Genomic DNA, 22,678 nt, shown 5'->3' with positions numbered 1-22,678 from the left:
GTTTCATCAGGGAAGCATGGCCAAGAATGTGATCTAGATACTCATCCACCTTTATAACACAAAATTTTCCAGAGAATTATAGATAGCAAAACTGTGTCTAAATACATTCTCTCAATGTTGATACTGTCAAAATATGGCCACTCTCACCTTTACTTCTTTGACCTTTATAGCCTAAGACTTTCACTGTTAGCATTCCATAAAACTTCCAGGCAACCACTCCCAAAAGTAAATGTGTGTTCAGAGAAAAATGTCTGTCTTATTCTACATCCCAACATTTCCAAACTAGCTCTTTTGTGGTGGCAGATTCCACTTCTACCAGGAAGCCTGCCTCTATTAATCTAACCCATTTGCTAAACTTGTATTATTTCCTTCCTCAAATACTTTTGTAATTAGCATAATCAAAATCCAGTAGGTCTGTCCTGTCTTCCTCATTTAGAAGGCAAGCTCCCCATGTCTGTCATATTTATCCCCAGGAGTCTAAAACCCTGTGGCATCAATTCTATGATGTGCAAGAAATGCCTGCTGCCAGCCAGCTTGCCTTTGTCCAATTACCCAGGCCCTACCAGAGATCCACTCACTCGGGCACGTCTGCCCATCACTTATCACAGTTAAATACAGCCATTACGTGCTGGCTGCGGCAACGCTGTTTATCTGGGACAATAACGAGTCCCTGAGGACTGGATTGCTCTCAGGTAGCCGCAGCTATTCTGGGACACTCACAAGGGTAGAGCCCTGCGGTCAATGAACAGAGCCGCCTGCACTAGCTGATAAACTCTGAGTGTGATGCCAGATAGTGGTCCCCACACCAAACCCATCCCAGGAAGGAAGGTTTTTACCAAAACATGATTCCTTCTCTCCTCCATCAACCATTGCTTCATGAAGAGTTTTTAAATGGCTTTTGCAGGATAGAAATTGTGTTCATTTTTGAAGAGGATGGCATCTCTTTTCTTATAGCTCATTAACTGATGAAGATACGTGGGAGATAGTGCAGGTTTGGTTCTAGACCACTGCAATAAAGTGAGGATTGCAATAAAGCAAGTCACATGCATTTTTTTGGAGGGTTTCCCAGTGCATATAAAAGTTATGTTTATACTATACTGTAGTCTATTAAATGTGCAGTAGCATTATGTCTAAAAAACAATTTACATTCTTAATTTAAAATACTTTATTTGTAAAAAAAAAAAAATGCTAACAATCATCTGAGCCTTCAGCGAACCATAACCTTCTTGCTGATGGAGAGTCTTGCCTTGATACTGATGGCTGCTGACTAATCAGGGTGGTGGTTGCCAAAGGCTGGGGTGGCTGTGGCAATTTCTTAAAATAAGACAACAATAAAGTTTGCCACATTGGTTGATTCTTCCTTTCACAAAGGATTTCTCTGTGTCATGCCATGCTATTCAATAACATTTTACCCACAATAGAACACTTTCAAAACTGAGTCAATCCCTGCTGCTGTTTTATCAACTAAGTTTATGGAATATTCTAAATCCTTTGTTGTAATTTCATCATTGTTCATAGCATCTTTACCAGGAGCAGATTCTATCTCTAGAAACCAATTTCTTTGTTCATTCTTAAGAAGCAACTCCTCATCTGTTCAAGTTTGATCGTGAGATTGCAGCAATTCAGCCACATATTTAGGTTCCCCTTGTAATTCTCTTGCTATTTCCATCATATCTGCAGCTACTTCCTCCACTGAACTCTTGAACCCTTCAAAGTCATCCACGAGTGTTGGAATAAACTCCTTCCAAACTCCTGTTAATGTTGATATTTTGACCTCCTCCTATGAATCACAAATGTTCTTAATGGCATCTACAATAGTGAATCCTTTCCAGAAGATTTTCAATGTACTTTGCCCAAATCTGTTAGAGGCATCACTATCAATGGCAGCTAGAGCCTTATGAAGCGTATCTCTTAAATGATAAGACTTGAAAGTCAAAATTCCTCCTTGATCCATGGGCTGCAGAATGAATGTTGTGTTAGCAGGCATGAAAACAATTAATTTCTTTGTACCGCTCCATCAGAGCTCTTGGATGACCAAATGCATTGTCAATAAGCAGTAATGTTTTAAAAGAATTATTTTTTCCTGAGCAGTGGGTCTCAACAGTGGGTTTAAAATATTCAGTAAACCATGGTATCAAGAGATGTGCTGTCACCCAAGCTTCGTTGTTCCACTGACAGAGCTCAAGCAGAGTAGATTTAGCATAATTCTTAAAGGCCCTAGGATTTTCAGAACAGTAAGTGAACACTGGCTTCCACTTAAGGTCACCGGCAGCATTAGCCCCTACCAAGAGAGTCAGCCTGTCCTTTGAAGCTCTGAAGTCAGGCATTGACTCCTCTCTATCTATGAAAGTCCTAGTTGGCATCTTCTTTCAATATAAAGCTGTTTTATCTATATTGAAAATCTATTGTCTAGTGTAGTCACCTTCATCAATGATCTTAGCTAGATCTTCTGGGTAGTTTGCTGCAGCTTCTACATCAGCACTTGCTGCTTCACCTTGCACTCTGATGTTATGGAGACAGCTTCTTTCTTTAAAGCTCATGAACCAACCTCTGCTAGCTTCAAAATCTTTTTCTGCAGCTTCCTCCCCTCTCTCAGCCTTCAGTGATGGAGAGAGTTAGGGCCTTGCTCTGGATTAAGTTTTGGATTAAGGAAATATTGTGGTCGGTTTGATCCTCCATCCAGACCACTCAAATTTTCTCTATATCAGCAATAAGGCTGTTTTGCTTTCTTATCATTTGTGTCTTCACTGGAGTAGCATTTTTAATTATTTGTTATTTAGAGACAATATCTCACTCAGTCACTCAGGCTGGAGTGCAGTGGCATGATCACAGCTCACTGCAGCCTCAACTTCCCAGGCTCAGGTGATCCTCCCACCTCAGCCTCCTGAGTAATTGGGACTACAGGTGTGCACCATCACACCCAGCTAATTTTTCATATTTTTTGTAGAGACAGGGTTTTGCCATGTTTCCCAGGCTAATCTTGAACTCCTGGGCTCAAGCGATCCGCCAGCCTCAGCCTCCCAAAGTGCTGGGATTATTACAGGTTTGAGCCATTGTGCCTAGCCATGGAGTAGCAATTTTAGTTTCCTTCAGGGACTTTTTCCTTGCATTCACAACTTGATTGGCACAAGTAGCCTTGCTTTTGGCCTGTCTTGGCTTTCAATATGCCTTCCTCACTAAGTTTAATCACTTCTAGCTTTTGATTCAAAATGAGAGACATGGGTCTCCTCCTTTCACTTAAACATTTAGAGGCCCTCCTTTCACTTAAACATTTAGAGGCCATCATAGGATTATTAACTGGCCTACTTTCAATCTTGTATCTCAGGAAATAGGGAGGCCCAAGGAGAAGGAGAAAGATGGGGGGACAGCCAGTTGGTGGAGCAGTCAGAACATACCCAACGTTTATTGACTAAGTTTACCTCTTATATGGGTGCAGTTCATGGTGTCCCAAAACAATGACAATAGTAGCATCAAAGATCACTGATCACAAATCACCATAACAGATATGATAATGAAAATGTTTGAAACATTGTGAGAATTACCAAAATGTGACACAGAGACATAAAGTGAGCACATGCTGTTGGAAAAATGGCATTGATAGACTTGACAGGGTTGCCACAAACCTTCCATTTGTACAAAGGCAATATTCGTGAAGCGTAATAAAGCGAAGCATGATAAAGTGAGATATGCCTGCAACTGAAAAACATTCCTTCTCCTTTCGAGTCTATAGCTCATGGTAAGGAGAGGGTATGGGAGCCAAGGGTGAGTTTCATCTTAGCTCAGTGTTAGGTTCTGGTCTGAATCGCAGCTTCATCACTGTGATGCTACTCACTCTATGGCTCTGAGAAGCTAAGGTTCCTGAGTACTAAAAATAAAATAAAAATAAAAATAAAAATTAACCAATTATAAGGCCTTGTTTTCTTTAATTTTTAAATAACTTTTTCTTTTAGCTACATCCCTTATTTTACTTGTTAATCAGTAAAAATTACAACCATGTAAGACTCCCTACTGGGATAACTCTATCTTTAAGTCTTCATTTTACAAATGAAAATGTTGTTTTCCTTTGCTGGTTCTATGGGTTAGGGGAGAGCAGTCTGTTTTTTCTTATAAGCGGTCATTGCTATTTCTTGCTGACCTCTAAAAGTTTCTGAGGGGCGAAGAACCCAGAACTACGGAGCCCCCTCTTGTGCACTCACTTAAGTAAGTCCTTATCTTCACCTTGGACAATGGATCCTCTTTACTAAGTTCTTTCCAGAACCTGGAAGTTTAAGCAAACCAAATGACCAGGTCTCTGGCAGGCCCTCTTCCAAAACCATGGAGGGATTCATGACTAACAGTGTAGTTTTCTTTTTTCTTTCTTCTTTTTTTTTTTTTTTTTTTAACAAACACACTATAGCAGATGGCTCTGTTCACTCCCAAAAAAGAAAAATAGAATAAAGAAGAATTACATGATAGAGCTGTTCTGCAGGAAATTTTGAACAAGAGCCTAGGTCCTATGCCCTGGCTTTCAGAACTAAGTACTTCCCATTGTGGTTTATGTCTTCAATGAAAGGAGTTTTCTTTTTTTTTGAGACAGGGTCTTGCTCTGTCACCCAGGTTGGAGTGCAGTGGCACCATCATGGCTCACTGCAGCCTCAACCTCTTGGGCTCAAGTGATCTCAGCCTCCCAAGTAGCTGGGACCACAGGCATGTACCACCAAGCCTGGCTAATTTTTTTCTAATTTTTTGTAGAAATGGGGTCTCCCTGTGTTGCCCAGACTGGTCTCAAATTCTCGGGCTCAAGTGATCCTCCTGTCTTGGCCTCTAGGCCTTGCAAAGTGCTGGGATTACAGGCATGAGCCATGGCTCCTGATGGTTTTTTTTTTTTTTTGGTAGTGGGGGCGGGGCAAGGTCTTGCTCTGTCACCCAGGCTGGAGGACAGCTGCATGATCATAGCTCACTGCAGCCTCAAACTCCTGGGCCTCAGCCTCCTGAGTAGCTGGGTCTACAGGCATGCCCAGTTAATTTTTAAATTTTTTGTAGAGATGGGGTCTCAAACTCCTGGGCTCATGATCCTCCCACCTCAGCCTTCCAAAGTCCTGAGATTACAGGCATGAGCCACTGTGCCCAGACTAGGAGTCAAATTTTATTGCACACCTAATTTACATCAAATACAGCACCAGGCATTTTTATATACTTATTTCACTTGGAAGCAAACAGCAATGCTACTGAAATATTTATTACTATCTCCATTTTACAGATGAATAACTTTGCCAGGAAGGGTTGCTAGAAATAGGAAAAGGTGGATGGAAGTCCAGCTTCTAGAACCCCAAAGTCAAGTTTCCCCCTCCCGCTGGGAGTGCTGACCCCTAGTCTATGTTCCATCTCCCCCCTTCTTTGCCCTGACAGTAGGGTGGCAGGGTCACAATGTCAGAGCTGTATAGTGCCTTAGAGACATACATGGCCTAACACCCTGCCTTTGCAAACAAGAACTCTGAAAAGTTTTTCATAAGAAAAAAAAAAACCACACATTTTCATCAAGTCTCATCCAACACACGAACTAGCTGATGTCAGTTCATGGAACTCAGCAGGCCCCTGGCCCACAGCTCTGCTCCCCTCTCCCCACTGTGACTACAGGAGCAGGTGTCACTGTGTCCCTGTTAAAGTGGGAGATGCTAAATCCTAGATGAATTTAGAGACTCATTCAAGGGGTCAGTGGAAAGGACAGGGTCCTTGTCCTTTTCTGATTTCTACCACCCTGACTCTCAAGACTGCGGCCTTCCAAAAATTCTGCCTGTGACAAAAAACCCAGATGTTTACTGTGTTAAGATTAAGTGTGTTACTTCTCTATGTTATATGAACAGAGGCATTCTAGGTAAAAGAGAAAGAATACAGAGAAAAAAGCAGCTTCATGTGGCAAGTAGCTTTGACCTGTGGGTCAACAGCAGATTTTAGGATTTAGATGAGGTCTGGGAAAGCAGTCTTCTCCACACTTGATTCATTCTTTATGACCAGCCCATTAGCAGAGAGAGGGAGGGAGGAAGCTTCATATTAGTACAAATGCCATTGCAAAATGTAAGAGCTAGAATACTGATTTCTCCCCCAACAGCAAAAATGATGGAGAGTGTGGTTACTAACTGCTTTTCTGCAACCCTTTAACCCCTCAACCCTAGATGTTCAGGCATAACCTATTTTCTCTCTGGAATTGGCTTCCTGATGTGAGGAAGCCATGCCGTGGGTGGCAAAAATATGACTCTGGTGCTTGGCACAGGGCATGTAACTGAAGCAGCTGCGGTCAGATCCCATGTCCCACCGAGAGGAAAGGCAGATGAGGACTCAGGTTCTAATCCTGGCTGTGCCACCCTGTGACCTTGGGCACTCGCTCTTTGTTGCAGTCTCGACTTGTAAAAGTGGAACCAGAGATTTTATGAGAATTTCTGGAATGGTTTCCCTAACCTCTGAGGTTGACAACGTGGAAGTGTTTCATTATTTTCCATTACACATCCAAAGGAAGAAGTTCTGGGCTGTAGGGGCTATCATGACAATTTTTGTAATAAGCATCTACTATGAGCCAGGTAGCTCCCAGACATTTTAACTTGTTATTTACATTGGAGCTGATAACTGCACAAAGTAGGGGTTATTATCTTCATTTTTTACACATAAGCCATGGACAGTGGTTTTGCATGGAAACTCTGGAGCCAGGCTGCCAGTCATATCTCAGCACTGCCATTTACTGGCCACATGACTCTGGGTGGCATACTTAACCTCTCCAAGCCTCAGTCTCTTCATCTGCAAAATGGGCTTAATAATGCTAAGTCTCATGCATTGTTGGTATGTAGCATTTAAACACTGCCTACATGTAGAAAGTGTTCAATAAATATTAGCTATTATAATTATTTAATGAGAAAATGCAGGCCCAGAGAGGTTATAAAACTTGGCCAAATCCTCACAGCTGGTAAGTGACCCAGCCAGTTTTCAAACCCAGGCAGGTCTCACTCCAGCCCCAAGCTCGTCCTTAGGCAATGCATCCTTTCTAACAGGATGGCAACTGCCATTTTAGGGCATCTGTGATGAGCCACACTTTATACATTTCCTTACCTGTCTCTTACAGCAATCTCATTACTCATGACATAGAGACTGAGGCTCAGAGAGCTGAAGTCCCTTTCTCCCTCACCTGGTAAGTGTCTCTGCTGGGATACGAACCCAAGCTGGCCCAACTCCAGAGCAGATATTCTTTTCCACTAAACCACACTGCCACCTTCCTTCACCACCAGGAGCCCACTGGCACCACATGGGGAAGCTTCTGAAGGTTTACAGCCTGGAAAGTCAAAAAAGAGAAGAGGACATATCCAAAAGGTTGCCAAACTTTCTTAAAAGTAGCCGCAGGCCATGGGAGGATCTGATTCTGATGCAGAGAAAATCTCCGGAGATGTCTAAGGAATATAGAGCAAGCCCCCTGAGCCTTTCTGCTGCCCTTCGGTCTAAGGACAGACAGTCTAGGCATCGCTGTGTAACCTCCACATTCTGCATTCGTGAAGTCCGCTGCTGCAAGAGCCAGGGCCTGCCTCTGTGCACGCATGAAACAGCAGCCCACATCTGCCCTTCCCTGCTGGCTTAAGGCTCAGAGCTGCTGGTTGGTCAGAAGGGTGGGGCCTCTGTTTCTGTGGCCATCTGGAGCCAAGCCAGCATCTTCCTTCTTTAGATCCTGGAATGGTCTGTTGATTGTGAGATTTCCTTCCACCGTGCATTGTGACATTTCCTTAGGCCCACTTAGCACAAAGAAAGTTCTTCGGCTTTCCATACTTAACCCATAGATCTGGCAGCGCATGTCCCTCGCACTCCAGCGATGACGTTCTGCAATGTTTAGAATCAACTGCTGGCAATTAGCCTGCCATCAGAATGCAACCATCAGCTTTAGCAATGTCAGTCTTTCAGTCCACAAAGAGCTGCTCAAGTAATTTTCCTCAAACACAGATTTCATCTTGTCATTCTTGTGCTTGAGGCCACAGTGACGTTGCCCAATGTATTGAGTACAAATTCCCCAAACTCCTGTTCTACCACCTTCCCACTCTCCTCCAGCCTCATGCTTCTCACCCTCTGTGGTCAAGCCCTTTGTTCCAGCCAAGTGAACCGGAAGGTCATCCCTAATACAGCTTGCTCTTTTCTGTGTCTGTGCCCTTTAACATGCTACTTCACCCCTCATTTCTCCACCCCTGATCGCCAGCCCACATCCCTCCTCAGGTTCAGAATTCAGAATTCATCGACCAGAAGGCACTACATCAAGGCAGCTTCATTAGCTGTTCCTCTATGGAGACGCTTTCATTCATGTCGTCACTGAATACTTGTGTGCTCATTCTTCCAGCCCCTGTGCTAGGCACTTGGTTACAACAATGAGTGAACTGGACCCGGTCCCTGCTCTTGCGAAGCCTACTGTCTGCAGTGTCACATCGGTTTGCAGGTTCTGCATGTTGCTTGTAAAAGTGACCTTGGCTTTTTTTTTTTGTCTCTCAGTAGGTTATTAGTTCTTCAAATCAAGTCAAGGACTCCTGCCACACACCCTCCCCTACTTTTTTTCTTTTCTCTCTTTCCCTCTCTCTCTCTCGTCTTTTAATAACACAGACCTGAGCAAAGTCAGCATTAGATATTGTTAGTGCAAAATGGATATGTTTTACCCTCTAGGGAAATAAATGAAGACTATCTCTGAACTATGAATGAGCAAAAGGGGACTGCTTCCCTCTGTTTGGATATGATGAGGAGTTATTAAGTTTCGCAGATTGTAATATATGAATTAAGTATACATTTAGGATTTATAAAATCCAAAAATAGGATTTTAAAAGTTATTATTGCTATGCATAGGCCACACACACACATGCACACAAACACACCCAGAGCTAAGACAAAGGACAAGTTGATCACCTGATCGGACAGTGAGAAGTGCTGTCAAAATCAGGATTAGAACCCTGAACCAGTAGCCCTCATCTTCATTTGCAAGGTTATAATGTTTTTCCACCAAAAATTTTTCATAGTCTTTCAATCAATATTTAAGGTTCATGTTGCCTAAACCTTGGGGATTATGAAAATAGCCACTAAGTCCCATGTTTATGATGCCATCTTATTTAACGGGAGGATTGAAGAGATCTGCATGTATTTTTGGTTTGGCAAATCTTAGAATTATTTTTTCAACATTTGGGTTTGGATAAAACCAAAACTTATTTTGCCAAGCACTTTGGCCTTAATTTTCAAACCCATGTGTATTTTAAAAGAAATTTGATCTATATGTTTCTGACTCATTTACACTTAACTCATGAGAATGCTGTTTGGTAAGAGCTATTAGATGTCCAAGCAAGTTTATGAGCCTTTTAAAGCCTTCTTTTCCCCATTCTTACCAGAAAGTTGTATTTTGCCAGCCATAAAAGAGTGTGAGCCCCAGGGGCCTGTGATCACTTTGAAATTTATAACCTCCAAAGCTTAAATGGATTCTGCATTTGGAAAAAGGGTTTCCCCCTCCTCTTTTTCATATTAAGTGCACAAACAGGCTACCTATGATAAAGACAGGATCCTATGTCTTAGCTTCCAAGATGGCTGAAGGCAAATAGTAAAGAATTCAATCCAACCACCAATAAATTGTCCCTAAGACATTTCAGAGGAACAATATGACACTTTAAGTTCACGTGGACACAGACTGAGATCCAACACTCTAATGGGAAGTTTTTTGTTTGTTTTTTGTTTTGAGATGGAGTCTCACTGTGTCGCCCAGGCTGGAGTGCAGTGGCACGAATTAGGCTCACTGCAACCTCTGTCTCTCAGGTTCAAGCTGTTCTCATGCCTCAGCCTCCCAAGTAGCTGGGACTACAGTCATGCGCCATCATGTCCAGCTAATTTTTTATATTTTTAGTAGAGACAGGGTCTCCCCATGTTGGCCAGGCTGGTCTTGAACTCCTGACCTAAGTCTGATCCACCCACCTTGGCCTCCCAATGTGCTGGGATTACAGGAGTGAGCCACCACGCTCACGTGTGGGACTCAATACGGTTCAGGTTAGAACACTTTAGCTTTTGAGTGCTGGGGAATTTCTTTGTTTTAAATCACAGACAACCAATCTTGTTTATGATTTTTTAATACATTTTTAAAATAATAAAATAAGCTGATTCTACTAAAAATGACATTTGAATTAAAACCAGAAAAGCAAGAAGAATGTGAATGCATGCTGCAGCAACTTCATCTTGTATCTTCTATAATGATGCTCAGATACTACTCAATTATAGTATTCTAGTGGGAGAAAGCTTTTGGGTAAATTACTTAAAAATGGCTTATAAAGGCTGGGCATGGTGGCTCATACCTGTAATCCCAGCACTTTGGGAGGCCTAGACAGGTGGATCATGAGGTCAGGAGATGGAGACCATCCTAGCTAACAGGGTGAAACCCCATCTCTACTAAAAATACAAAAAAAAATTAGCTGGACATGGTGGTGCGTGCCTGTAATCCCAGCTACTTGGGAGGCTGAGGCAGGAGAATTGCTTGAACCCAGAAGGCAGAGGTTATAGTGGGCCGAGATCGCGTCACTGCACTCCAGCCGGGCAACAGAGTGAAACTCCATCTCAGAAAAAAATAAAAATAAATAAATAAATAGAAGCTTATAAATATTTAAAGTATAAGCATCTAACACATTATAATGACAAAGTTTTACATTTAACCACATGTGCTCCAAATATCTTGAAATTACTCTAAATACGGGTTTAAAATATCAAAAGGGCTTGTTGATGGGATGCAGAGCTTTGCAGAGAAACTTAAACCTGATCATTCTTGCTCCCACAACACCCAAGCTGCACAGTTTTTAAAGTGTGTGTGTGTAGATTTCTTTAGAAAAAGATCATGTTACAGTCTGAATTTCTAAAACAAGAGTTGAAGGATGAAATATAGGGTTTCCCCTTCTCTCACCAAATGCCGTTTAGCCACTTTGCTTCTAGATAATTTGTTATTGTAGGTTGGTTCAAATTTAAGACAGTAACATTTTAGAAACACTTGCAGAACTAAGCCAGCTGCAAGGAGGATATCATTACAAATTGAGACACATGTTGTATGGGAATACCATTCATTTTCAATACCAAAAACATATCTGGGGAAATAAGCCATGCAAATGAGGGAAAGATCTACTTTTTAGTTGTATTTTTTTGGATGTTAGGTCAATGTTCCATATCAAATGAATTCATGAAGCATTTCTCCCTTTTGTTCTTTAAATACTATCAGTCACATTCTTACTTCCCTTTTTACCCAAAACAAAACACAGCTTACTATATCAAAGACAGACAACAAACCAGAGGTTCAGAGGGGAAAATGATGAGACAACTAGTGCTGGTGCAGCCAAATATCTGGATGGGAATGAGGCTGGGAGCACTGGAAGCTTTGATTTGCCCCAGCCCTGACCCCTTGGCTACCTGGAAAGCCAGGTCTGCTCTGCCCCCATCTCTCTACTCAGGGCTGTACATCTGGACCACACAGTACAATTGCACAAGCATTTTTTGCTTATGATCATTAATTCAGTCCAAGGAGTGGCAGAGTTAGGTAACTTGACTGATTTCCAATTTTAAACTATGTAGTACACTTGGGACTATTTTAAAGCATTAGAGAATAATTCCAAGTTTTTGTTATTGTCATTTTCTTTTGCTCCAGTCATTTTTCACTAGAATCTTTTCGATGACCCTTGAAATAAGTTTTGTGCATGTGTGTGTACTTCCCCTCCCTGTTGATGGTCTCATGTTCCCAATCCTGACCCCACCCTATTTTTTTTTCTGTGCTGTGGAAATCCACAAATCTGGAGAAGAACTCTCTGCAGTTAGTATTCAGAGCTGGTGTCTGAAATGGCATTTACCCCATTTCCTTGAGAATGGGACCCTGTTAAACGATGCCAGTGCTAAATTGTTTATTTTCTAAAGCTAATTTCTTTCTTTCTCTGAATGAATTTCGTTTATGCCCTTTGAGGCCCTAAGAAAAAGTTTACACATGCAGAATGCATTGCCTTAACATCCATCCACATAGAAAGTGCTATGCACTTAAAACGGCAACTGAAGGATATAAAATAAGTTGTGCAGGACATGGTAAAAGAAAACAGCATGGCCACCCCCGTCCCTTTGGCACGATCTCTTAGACAGGAAAGTCTGGAAAAGGCGGGGCATTCGGGTGAGGGTAAGTGTTCCACAACATGAGGTAAGTGTTCCACGGTGCAGTGTATTTTGGTCCTCAGACATCTCTGCCCCTCTGCAGCACTTGTCTGCATGAAGGTAGGTGTAAATGATTGAACATGGTGCACAGGCAGCAGCTTAGGCTGGCAAGGGAGTGACTCATTGGAAACCAGTCAGGGAACTGATTTCCAGTGCCCTCCTGGGCAACGGCTGGTTAATAGCTGGCCGAACGCGTCTCTTTCCAAGTGCAGTCTCTCCAAGTAAAGAGGCATACTGGGGAGCTAGCATTGGCAGCGCTCCCAGACACTGCCACATCAATGCCCTGGTGTTCACCGACCTGTCCACCTCTCTGACTCTGGCCATTCTGCTTTCTTGGCCTCAGTGGCAGAGTAGAAGATCTTTCCACAGAAGAACAGTGTCTCCCCATATCGTACAAATTTTGAAGGTCCAAGTGCTGGGGAAGTATCTAGCTTATTTCTTTTCTTGCTTCTCTTTTCTTCTTTCATCACAGGCCCTTGTGGGAAATGGTAACTTGAAGAAAAGTCTATAACCTTTTGCATTGTGTCACTAAGGCAATCTTATTGAGGCAAGTGCTACATGATGTAGCTCCAACTTTGATTCTGCAATATTAGGCCCACAGCAGAAATTGCCAAACAATATATTCTAAGTTTTAAGAGAAACTTTCCATTAATTCAGCTTCCTCAGAGAAACAAGAAAAATTTCAACTCAGATATTGCTCCATAATAAGGTAAGATAATCCTTCAGAGATATAGAGCATACTTTTTCTGGAGCCAAAATCTATGGACGTCTTCTCCCATGAAAATGCCTCTGTGCATAGGCACATAAAACTTTCCATGAAATTTCAGGGGGAGTTGCTGAAGGCCATCCAGGGACGAGTCCAGGGGGCCAGGAGACCAGCTTTAGGGAGCTGCCATATGGATCTGGAGACAGAGCCAGGACCAGTGCTGCACTAGCATGACCCTGAGTGGGTGCCTCCTCAAAGTCTCTGCCCTAAGCCCTTCCTTTGCTTCACTCTAGTCCCAGTCCTGCTGAAGATGGAAGGTTATGGGTACATCTGAAAGTAATAAATATCCAGTCACAGATGTCATTTCATATTCCATCATAACCTGATTGACATCATATATAAAAGTTGGATGCTTGTACATTAAAACCTTCCCTCCAAGTCCCTGGTCATAAGGGTTAACATGGTCCCAGCAGCATTGAATTGGGACATATCTCAGGCCAATCTTGACACCATTCATTCCAGAAAACTTTCCTCTACAAGTCTGAAATGATCACAGGAAGCACACTCCCGGGTCCTCCCACTCACATGTGTCCATGACACAGACCTGGTGTCTTCTTTCTGGCTCTTTGAAGTACCTCTACCTAGAACTATATGTGCCAACTGCATCCCAACAGACAAGCTAACCCTTAACTTAGGGACTGTCACCAATTAATATTCCCAATAGTCAAGTACTGGACCATTAGATAGCACAAGTCTGACACAGGATCCGAGCACATCCCATTCATACTGATTTCCTTTTGTCACTCTCAGTTTTCCTTCTTTTCCTTGTTTTAAAAGTAGGCACCTATAGTATTGTTTCAAATGTATGGACTGACTTCCCAACCTCCTCCCAGACAGCCTCCTCTCTTGAACTTCTCAGTTTGAGAAACTAAATTGGCAAAAAACTTATTTGTGACCTCCACCCTTTTGGCTTCCCCAATGAAGTGAACTCCTTGCCTTGGAACAGTTGTTTCTAGGACTGTGGCTCCATGACCAGACTAATAATTAAACTCCAAAAAGCCAAACTACAGGTGCCTCCTCCAGCTTTCCCTGAGAAAATAAGATGTCAAGTCCCCCCTGCTGAGCCTGGAGTAGTATCATGGAATTGGGACCAGGAAAAAGGGTCTTATATTTTCTTTCTGGTTTTTGAAACTTAGAAATTTGGGAGCCACAAAGGTGGAAAGTTGTATGGACCTGTTGCTCCTTGAGAATGGAAAAAGTGAGATGAAAGGGTTACTCCTTGTACACATTTTTTCCATTGATTATTTTACTTAAAGAGTCTATGTCATTTCCCTGGAAAACTGAGGAGGGGGAATATTTTCTTTTGAATATCTTCAAACATTTGCAAATGGTTACTCTGAACTCCCCAATGTACCATAAACAAGTGTAAACTGTAGAAATTCAGAAAATGTACAAATACAAACAGCTATCCCTCAAGCTCCTAGGCAAAGACAAAGAAGGGAGTATTCCATTTATAAATGGAATTCTTTGTGGATAGAATAGTTCGGAAAATGTTTATACATTGTTTTCCTTATTATTTGGGGGGATATTTTTTCCAGCTTACAGAAGCTGCAGAACTGGCATTTGGAGTCTTAAAAGTTGAAGATCAAAGGAAGTTTACAACCTTTTAAAATCTTCAACTAAACTTAATTAGTTCTGCATCTGGGGAAAATAGTTGTCCACTGAAATCATTCGTAATCATATCAACACACAAGAATGCATAAAGGCAGGTAACCAGGAACAGAATAATTTCCAAATGGGGAAAAAAAACCCTGTAATTTACAAAGAACTAGCAAATAAGACTTCCTTGAAGACAACTGTAGCTGCCTCGGTTGCTAATTTCTAGATACTTTGGTCTGCTTTTGATCTATTTTAAATGATTTTTTTAAACAGTACTACAGACTGGGAGCGGCGGCTCACACCTGTAATCCCAACACTTTGGGAGACCAAGGTGGGCAGATCACTTGAGGTCAGGAGTTTGAGACCAGCCTAGCTAACATGGTGAAACCCCATCTCTACCAAAAATATAAAAAATAGCTGGGCATGGTGGCATGTGCCTGTAATCCCAGCTGCTCAGGAGGCTGAGGCAGGAGAATTGCTTCAACCCCGGAGGCAGAGGTTGCAGTGAGCCCAGATTGTGCCACTGCACTCCAGCCTGGGCAACAGAGCAAGACTGTCTCAAAAAAATAATAAATAAAATAAAATAAAAATAATAAAATAGTACTACAGTATGAAAAAGGCAGACATAGTGAGAAGAATGAAGAGCTGACTGAAGTTATTGACAGATTATCCTATATAATATATAATGAATATATATGAGAAATAATATATAATGAATCACCAACAAGCACACGGAGAAATCATTCACCTGCACCTCACCCACCACATCTCAGCCTGAGTTTTGCTTTTGGTTTGTAACACTTTCCACTTTGGCTTTAACTTGTCACCAGTGTTCAGCATCAGGGCACAAAAGCCATACGGTCCTTTATTTAGTGGATACACTTCCAATTTCCCCAACCATATGAACGGTCTGGGTTTCTGAAGGCATAGAAGAAAAACAGCACCACATGTGCACAAAAAAACAGGAAGGGGCCTGGGCACGTTGGCTCACACCTGTAATCCCAGCACTTTGGGAGGCCGAGGTGGGTGGATCACCTGAGGTCAGGAGTTCGAGACCAGCCTGGCCAACATGGCAAAACCCTGTCTCTACTAAAAATACAAAGATTAGCTGGGCATCGTGGCGCGTGGCTATAACCCCAGCTACTCAGGAGGCTGAGGCAGGAGAATCACTTGAACCCAGGCAGCCGAGGTTGCAGTGAGCCAAGGTCGCGCCACTGCGCTCCAGCCTGGGTGACAGATTGAGACTCTGTCTCAAAAAATAATAAATAAATAAATAAATAAATAAAACAAACCAGGAAGGGCCAGAGAATGTGAGTAAATTGTGGCGGGTTGAGACTGTGCTGTGAGGTGACACAGAACTTCTGAGGGCAAGAGGAAATGTGATTTAGTGGAGGAGAGGTGGTTTTTCCCCCATCTTAAATCACTTGCCTTGTCACCCTTTCATAGCTGACAAAGCCTGAGTATTTCTGTATTTCTGATTTTAAAGAAAAGCTGTAATTTCTTGGGGGACCCATCATTGAAAGAACTCTTCAATCTCAAGAGGTAGTGGGCAATTTCATCACCACATCTTCTGAAATTGGCTGGAGCCAGGTTAATATTTTTAATGATTCTGGTCCACATACAAGACTGATTCTTTATTCAGAAACATATATCATCCAAATAGCCATCGTATATTTTATGTTTTTATGTTATTTTGGTCCCAAGCTACTCATATGTTAGTGTCACTATTCTTGACCTGGTCACTTCTCACTCCAATGATGGTATAATAGTAAAATCTCTCACCCTCCCATTCTTCTTCTTTCAGCCTCACCTGAATGAGTGATATTAGAATGTGTTTAAAGTGACAATTCCCAATGCTTTCTGACTTTCTGAAGGCCGTCACTTTTTTTGTCACACATCTTCCCATTACTCACAGCTTTGTCAACCAGATTAAATTACTCTCGTGAAGAAATCAGGGGCATTTTCAATTGAGGTGACTGTGAGAAGGCTGAGGCCATCTGTCTTCAGGCAGCAGAACTTGTAGATGTAAAATCAAGAAGGAATGGTGAACTCATTTTTAGTATTCTTCCTCTACTGGCAAAGCCATCAGAGGAAAAGGAAACCTCGAACGATAGTGGCTGAGAAACCTTTCTTCCACAACCGACAAGTCTCCTTGCTCTGGTCTGTGCTTCCCAAGCAATCTCCTGGCTATGCTAGGGGCCCAACTTAGAGACCAGGGACTGGACACACCACAGCAAGTGCTGTGCTCCACGTTTGTATTTCCCACTGTGGAGTAATGGGTTGGTAATGTAGGCTTGTTGGTGCTGCAGAAACAAGAATTCAACTGTCTGAACACTTAGAGAAGTTAGGAGGTAGACTCAGTTTTTGTTTGTTTTTTAAGAAACTTTCCCCTAGGACAACTGAGGGTTGTTTTACCCACTGAGGTGGGTAAAACAATTTTAGTATGTAGGGTAATAAAGAAACTAATTAGCCTATTCTCCTACAGTGGTTTTTAAAAAAATGCAGCTCTGGAGTCAGACAGCCTGGATTTGCATCTCAACTCTGCTAATTTGGTAAAATCTTGGGCAAGTTACTTTAATGTCTCTGTCTTGGTTTCCTCATCAATAAAATGAAGACGATAATTGTCCTATGGACCCAGATCCAAATAAATACTACCGAAAAACACTTAGAAGACAGCCTGCATACAAATGTGAGCAATTATTCATCTTACGAGATCCACTCTCCTGGCCCCCGCTTCCTTCCTCCTGGAGTTTGCACTCCCACCAGATGGGGGCATGCCATCATATTTACCTTTGTATCTCCCTAGTCCCTGGAAGGAGCAGTGTACAAGTTAGGTGCTCAATAAATGCTCATCTCTCCTCTTCCTCTCCATAAGAAGTTGATAAACTCAACTGAATTTTGGCCTGTTTGATGCCCGCTTGGATAGACGGGAGAGCTTGGGCTGTGTCCAACAGGCCTGAGTTGAATACGGCTTCCCCACGTACCAGCTCTGCTTCGGGCACAGTATCTAAGCTTCATCTGCCTCCTTGGTGAGATACAGATGATGCCTATTCCACCAGAATTGGCAGGAGGAGCAAATGAGGCCACCTCTGCCTATGACAGGCACACATGTGAGTTCCCCTTCCCAATATTGAAAAATTTAACTCACTCTCGGCGGCTCACTTGGCATTAGGCAGGTGTCTATGAGGTCAGAGATGTGCAGTGTCACTCACTTTAGCAATGCCACCCTCTTCCCTATCGAAGCCTCCCATTACCTGCAAAGGTGAGCAACTCATCAGCTAAGCCGCTGGGCCCCAAAAGGGGGAGAGAGCAAAGCTGGTCAGTGACGCTTGAGGCCTACCCTGGGAGATGCTGCTTGGTGCCAAACTGCAGGAAGGAGACCCCATGAACAGGAAAGACACCCTGCCAGGCAAATAGGACTCAGTGGCCTGGGTTCAGTTGACATATGCATGTAAGAGTTAGGTTTCATTCTCACTTTACAAATGGAATCCCGTCCTTATCAAGAAAATTTGGTGACATTCTGCCAATGAGGCAACCAGCTCTATTTAGTAGGTGGCCCAGCTCATGGGTTCACTGGACATTTCACCACTGCCCTGCAACCTCATGATCACACATTTAGGTGTCCCAAGTTAATCTCTTCTCCCTCCCCCCATCCTCCTCTTCTCCAATAGGGTGATTTACGGAGATGAGCATAATAAAGTGTAATTGGAGAGACAGTATTTCATGACAGGTTGGAGACTGAGCTTTCCCCTCAAGTAAGTGACCCGGGGCTTGGCACTCACATGCTGTGGCTCAGTTTCCTCGGCTGTAAAATGGGAATGATGCTACTGAACAACTCAGCGTCAGAGCTGCTGGCTCAGAATGTTGATAGCGTGACCACACCGTGTGCAATATAAAACACACAGGGTAAAATCATGACTGTAATTACAACTCTCCCCTCTGCCTTGTCAGAAGTAAGGAGAGGTGCACTGGCTGGTGCGGAGGAGCGCCCGGCGGACATACAAACCTTTTACTTATTCTGATTTCTAATTCGGAGGCACCTCCTTTTGAGCGGCGGCTCCAGGTCCTCAGGCCCGGCGCTGAGCATGGGCGAGGAGATGATGCACGGCGCCATGGCAGCCTTCTCCGCGGGTTTTGGCACAGGCTGGATCACGCAGCCGGTCTTGGGCAGCATCCGCAGAGCATAGGCATGGTCCTCGTCCGCGGGGTTATTAAGGTTCGGGTCTGACTTGTCGCCCCCCGCCAGGGCCTCCTCGCCTATCAGCTTTTTGGCCGCCTCCCCGTCCAGGTGGCAGTTGGAAGCACAGTTATTCTCCTTGACCGACTCTAGCTCGCTCACCGCCGGTTCCTCAGGCGACAGCAGCTTCTTGGGGGGCGCGGGCGGCGGTGGCGGCGGCGGCTGCTCGGGAGGCGGCTCCGCGCTCTTAGCGCCCTCGGCGGCGGCGCCGCGCGTGCCGTTCACGATGACGTTGCAGGCCGCGGCCGCCTCGGGGCCCGCCGGGGCGCCCGGGCCTGGGTCGCCGGCGGCGGGCGGGCTGCAGTGGCCGTCCCTGCAGCCGCCGCAGGTCCTGCGCTCCGCGGCGCCCGGCTCGCGCTCCGCCTTGACGTGCGCGTGCAGCGCGCGGTGGATCACGTTGTGCAGCCGGGCCCGGTGGCCCACGGTCAGGTCGATGACGCCGTCCTGCGGGCCCTGCAGCACGCCTGGGAAGCCGAGCTGGCCGCCCGCGCCCGGGGGGCCCGGGGGGCTGCCGGCGCGCCGCGTCAGGTCCACCACCTCGCTCCGGCCGTGCTCGGCGGGCGTGGGCGCCAGGCTCAGGGCCTGGCCCGAGCAGCCGGGGGGCGAGTCCGCGGACTTGGACGAGCCCTGCTTGGAGTCTCGGGGGGACAGGGAGTGTCCGCTTGGCTTGCCGCCCGCCGCCGCGGAGTCGCCAGGGGCGTTCGGAATGAAGTTCTCCCCGTTGCTGGAGAACCCGTTGGGGGGCTTGGAGTCGCTGACGTGAGGGATAGGGATGGGGATGGGGATGGGCACCGGTAGGGGCACGATCACGGGGTACGGCACGAGCAGGGTCGGGGGCGGCACCAGCGGGGCAAGCGACGGCAGCCCGAAATTCATCATCTGGGGCACCGGCATCGGGCCATTTGGCATCATGCTCACTGGCGGGAAGGGAAGACTCGGCAGCGGGGCGCCCGGAGGCGGCGGGGGCAGCAGGCCTGGGGGGTTCCCGGGCATGGTGGGGGTGCTCGGGGGGTGGATGTGGGGCGATAGCATGGGCCGGTGCATGGGGCTGGAAGTGGGGCCCAGGTTTCTGGGGCCACCGGGCGGGGGCCCGATGCCGGGAAGCATGGGGTTGGACAGGGGGCTGTTGGGGTTGGAGGCATGGTGCGGAGGCCCGCGGATGAAGGGCGGGCGGATCTGCTGCATGATCTGCTGCTCCATGAAGATGGGCAGCGGCACCGGGCCGCGGTTGGTCATCACCATGGGAGGGCTCCGAGGCGGGACGCCAAGGGGAGGCCCGATGCTAGCAGGTGGCTGGACGGAGACAGGAGGGATATTTGGAGTCTCGCTGATGGGGATGGACTTGGGCACTGGCGTGGGGATTTTAGTGACAGAGCAGTTGGCAGTGTCAGATGGAGAGACGGTGGTGGACGCCGACGGGCCAGGGCCCTGGCTTTGGCCAGCTGTAGCCACCGGGGAGGGGGCCTTCCTCCGAGCATCTGTTAGCGGGATATTCCAAGAGTCTGGAGTGAGCAGCTGCACCCCGGTGCCTTCTGCTTTATTTTCCATGGGAGGGTGTAATGTGCTGCACAGCCCAGCTGGAAGATTGGCCTGGGTCTCTTTGTAGAAAATGTCCATTTTGTATTGATTGAGACATTTTGCACTGCAGAACTGAAGCCTTCTTTCCCCGTCCCCAAAATCCAGGTATTCTTTTGTGTGTCTTATGTGCTTACACCAGTCACATACCTACAACACAGTAATAAAAAACCACAACAGGTAAGACAAGCAATTTACCTGGGTAGATGACGTTTCGTGTTTCACATAAAGGTTCTTTTAAACTTTACCAGCACTTCTCAAACAGGCAGAACTGTTTCCTTCTAAAAGGTAAAATTCTGAAATGTTTGTAAAATGATGGATTGGCTTTATAAATATGAGCTCTTCAGAATACCAATTATCACAACCTCCTATTCTTTTTTCTTAAATTGTGTTGTCCCCTTTAAGCATGACTTAAAGATGGTTCTGAGAAAAGGGAATATATATACCTGTCCAATGTACCTGCCCACACATTTTCACTTGTCAGAGAGGCTCATTGTAAATGCAAACCTAAAGAGTTTTGGAGGGAAAGGTTCTCCAGAAAGTTCAATGGGCTTGAAATATTACCCCTTACAATTCTCCTCATGCGAAGTCACTTTACACTGTTGACTATGTTTGATAATGCAGTTGGAAAGAGTGTACTGTGTTAACCAATAACACAAAGTGCTGAACATCATTATGTCTGGCTTCCAACGAGAAACTTGGAATTAATCATGAAGTCTGTGTGAGGTTTAGCTATTCCCAACCTGTGATGTTGCAGCAAGCTAGAATTATTTTTTGAGCTGTTTGCCCACTCTCTCTCAGTAGTCAGAATTTTTGGTGACATTTCTTGGCAGGCAGTCTTATTTAACAACTTTTCAAACACCAGAGAACATTTTCCAAAAGTTGTTATGGCTTTTTCCCCCCTTCAAATCTACTCTTGGCAAAAGAAAGACATCACCAAATTTATTTTAAAGTTGGGCTGCAGAACTAATTAAAGGCTGAGAGCTTTTCCCAATTGGAAATCACTAGACATCAAAGTTCAAAAAATACTCATTCTCAGCTTCAGAACCCATTACTTTGGAGAAATTATTGTGATTTCATTAACACATTAATTTTGCAACACCATCAGCTCTCACAGATGGTGAAGACATGATCTACAATTCAAATATGACTCTTGTTTGCACAAATGTCTTTCCTTCATATGGCATTTTAAACAAGAATTAATATGAGTAATCTTGCCATAGCTATAAACAGATAAACAGATGTCAAAATTTTCAATAGTTCTTTCAGTGCCTTACTTTTTTTTGACAGAGTTTTACACACACAATCTTTTTTCTTTTTTTTTTCCTTTTTTTGGGGGGGGGGCATTTTCTCAGCACTCAAGCCATATATAGCAGCAAAGAAAGAATTGTGAAACAGTGCAATGGTGAGTCTATTGAATTTGAGTCTCTCCCCCAATAAAGCACTGGTTCCAATATTGTTCTAAATGAGACCCTGTTTTTGTTGAAGAGGCTGTCTGTTGTTCTGTTGTTGGTGCGTGTTGGTTTTTTAAAAAAACTATCATAAACTGATATAATTAAAAGATGATAAATTTTAATAATGATTGGTCACATAAACAATGCAAAAACAACATATGCTGGGCATTTGATTACTCATCTCATTTAACTCTCAGCTTTCCTTGATTGTAAACAGTGGTGGCATGCTGGTATGTGATCATGGGCAAACACGCACGTGGCAGATGTGGGTCTGTATGTGTAAATCCACTCTTTTCCTTCTCGCTTTTTTTCCACTGATATTTGCAGGTAATAAACTTGATAGTGTGAGATTGAACAACATGTTGGCACACATTCGTGTTTTGTTTAGTCTCATCAAATTGCCCTTTCAAACTACTTCTTGCAAAAAATTTTGGAGAGTGAGAAAACTGCTGAGTTACCTTTGATGATTAGAAAGGCATTCTTTCAATTTAGCTATCAAAACTGTTGCAGTTATTAAAGTGGTAAAAAAAATATTTCAGTGCTAATATACTCCTGTGTTTCACTATAGTGTTTCATGTTCCTCCTGAATTAAGGGAAGCTTTTATAATAATTGAGATGCCCAGTTTACAAAAAAGTGCAGAATTGCCTCTGATGAGAAGAGACCCACAGAATCCATCAGACCCTCAAATTTTTCATCTAGATAAAGGTTAAGTAAACAAGTATTAGAAACATGATGCATGTAAGTTATTGTTTTATAAACCTGATCATTTAAATAAAATTAATGTATAATGATGTGGCACTTAAATTCCACTATGAAATAAAACCACCTGCTTCTGTTTCAATATTAGGCAT

General features: G+C 44.1%; 1 protein-coding gene across 2 annotated transcripts in view; it reads right to left on the bottom strand.

Moving 5' to 3' along the window:
* Nucleotides 1–18,566: 18,566 nt before the first annotated feature.
* SOBP (sine oculis binding protein homolog) overlaps nucleotides 18,567–22,678 on the bottom strand; it is a 145,357-nt gene continuing 141,245 nt past the window's right edge. For both annotated transcript variants that reach the window (XM_034962648.3, XM_008978065.4), the window contains one exon: nucleotides 18,567–20,522. In XM_034962648.3, the coding sequence (XP_034818539.1) occupies nucleotides 18,570–20,522 (1,953 nt within the window). In that variant the 3' untranslated portion in view covers nucleotides 18,567–18,569. The remainder of the gene's footprint in view (nucleotides 20,523–22,678) is intronic.

The sequence above is a fragment of the Pan paniscus genome, chromosome 5, assembly GCF_029289425.2.
Source record: "Pan paniscus chromosome 5, NHGRI_mPanPan1-v2.0_pri, whole genome shotgun sequence".
NCBI lineage: Eukaryota > Metazoa > Chordata > Mammalia > Primates > Hominidae > Pan > Pan paniscus.
This window is presented reverse-complemented; position numbering and strand designations above follow the sequence as displayed.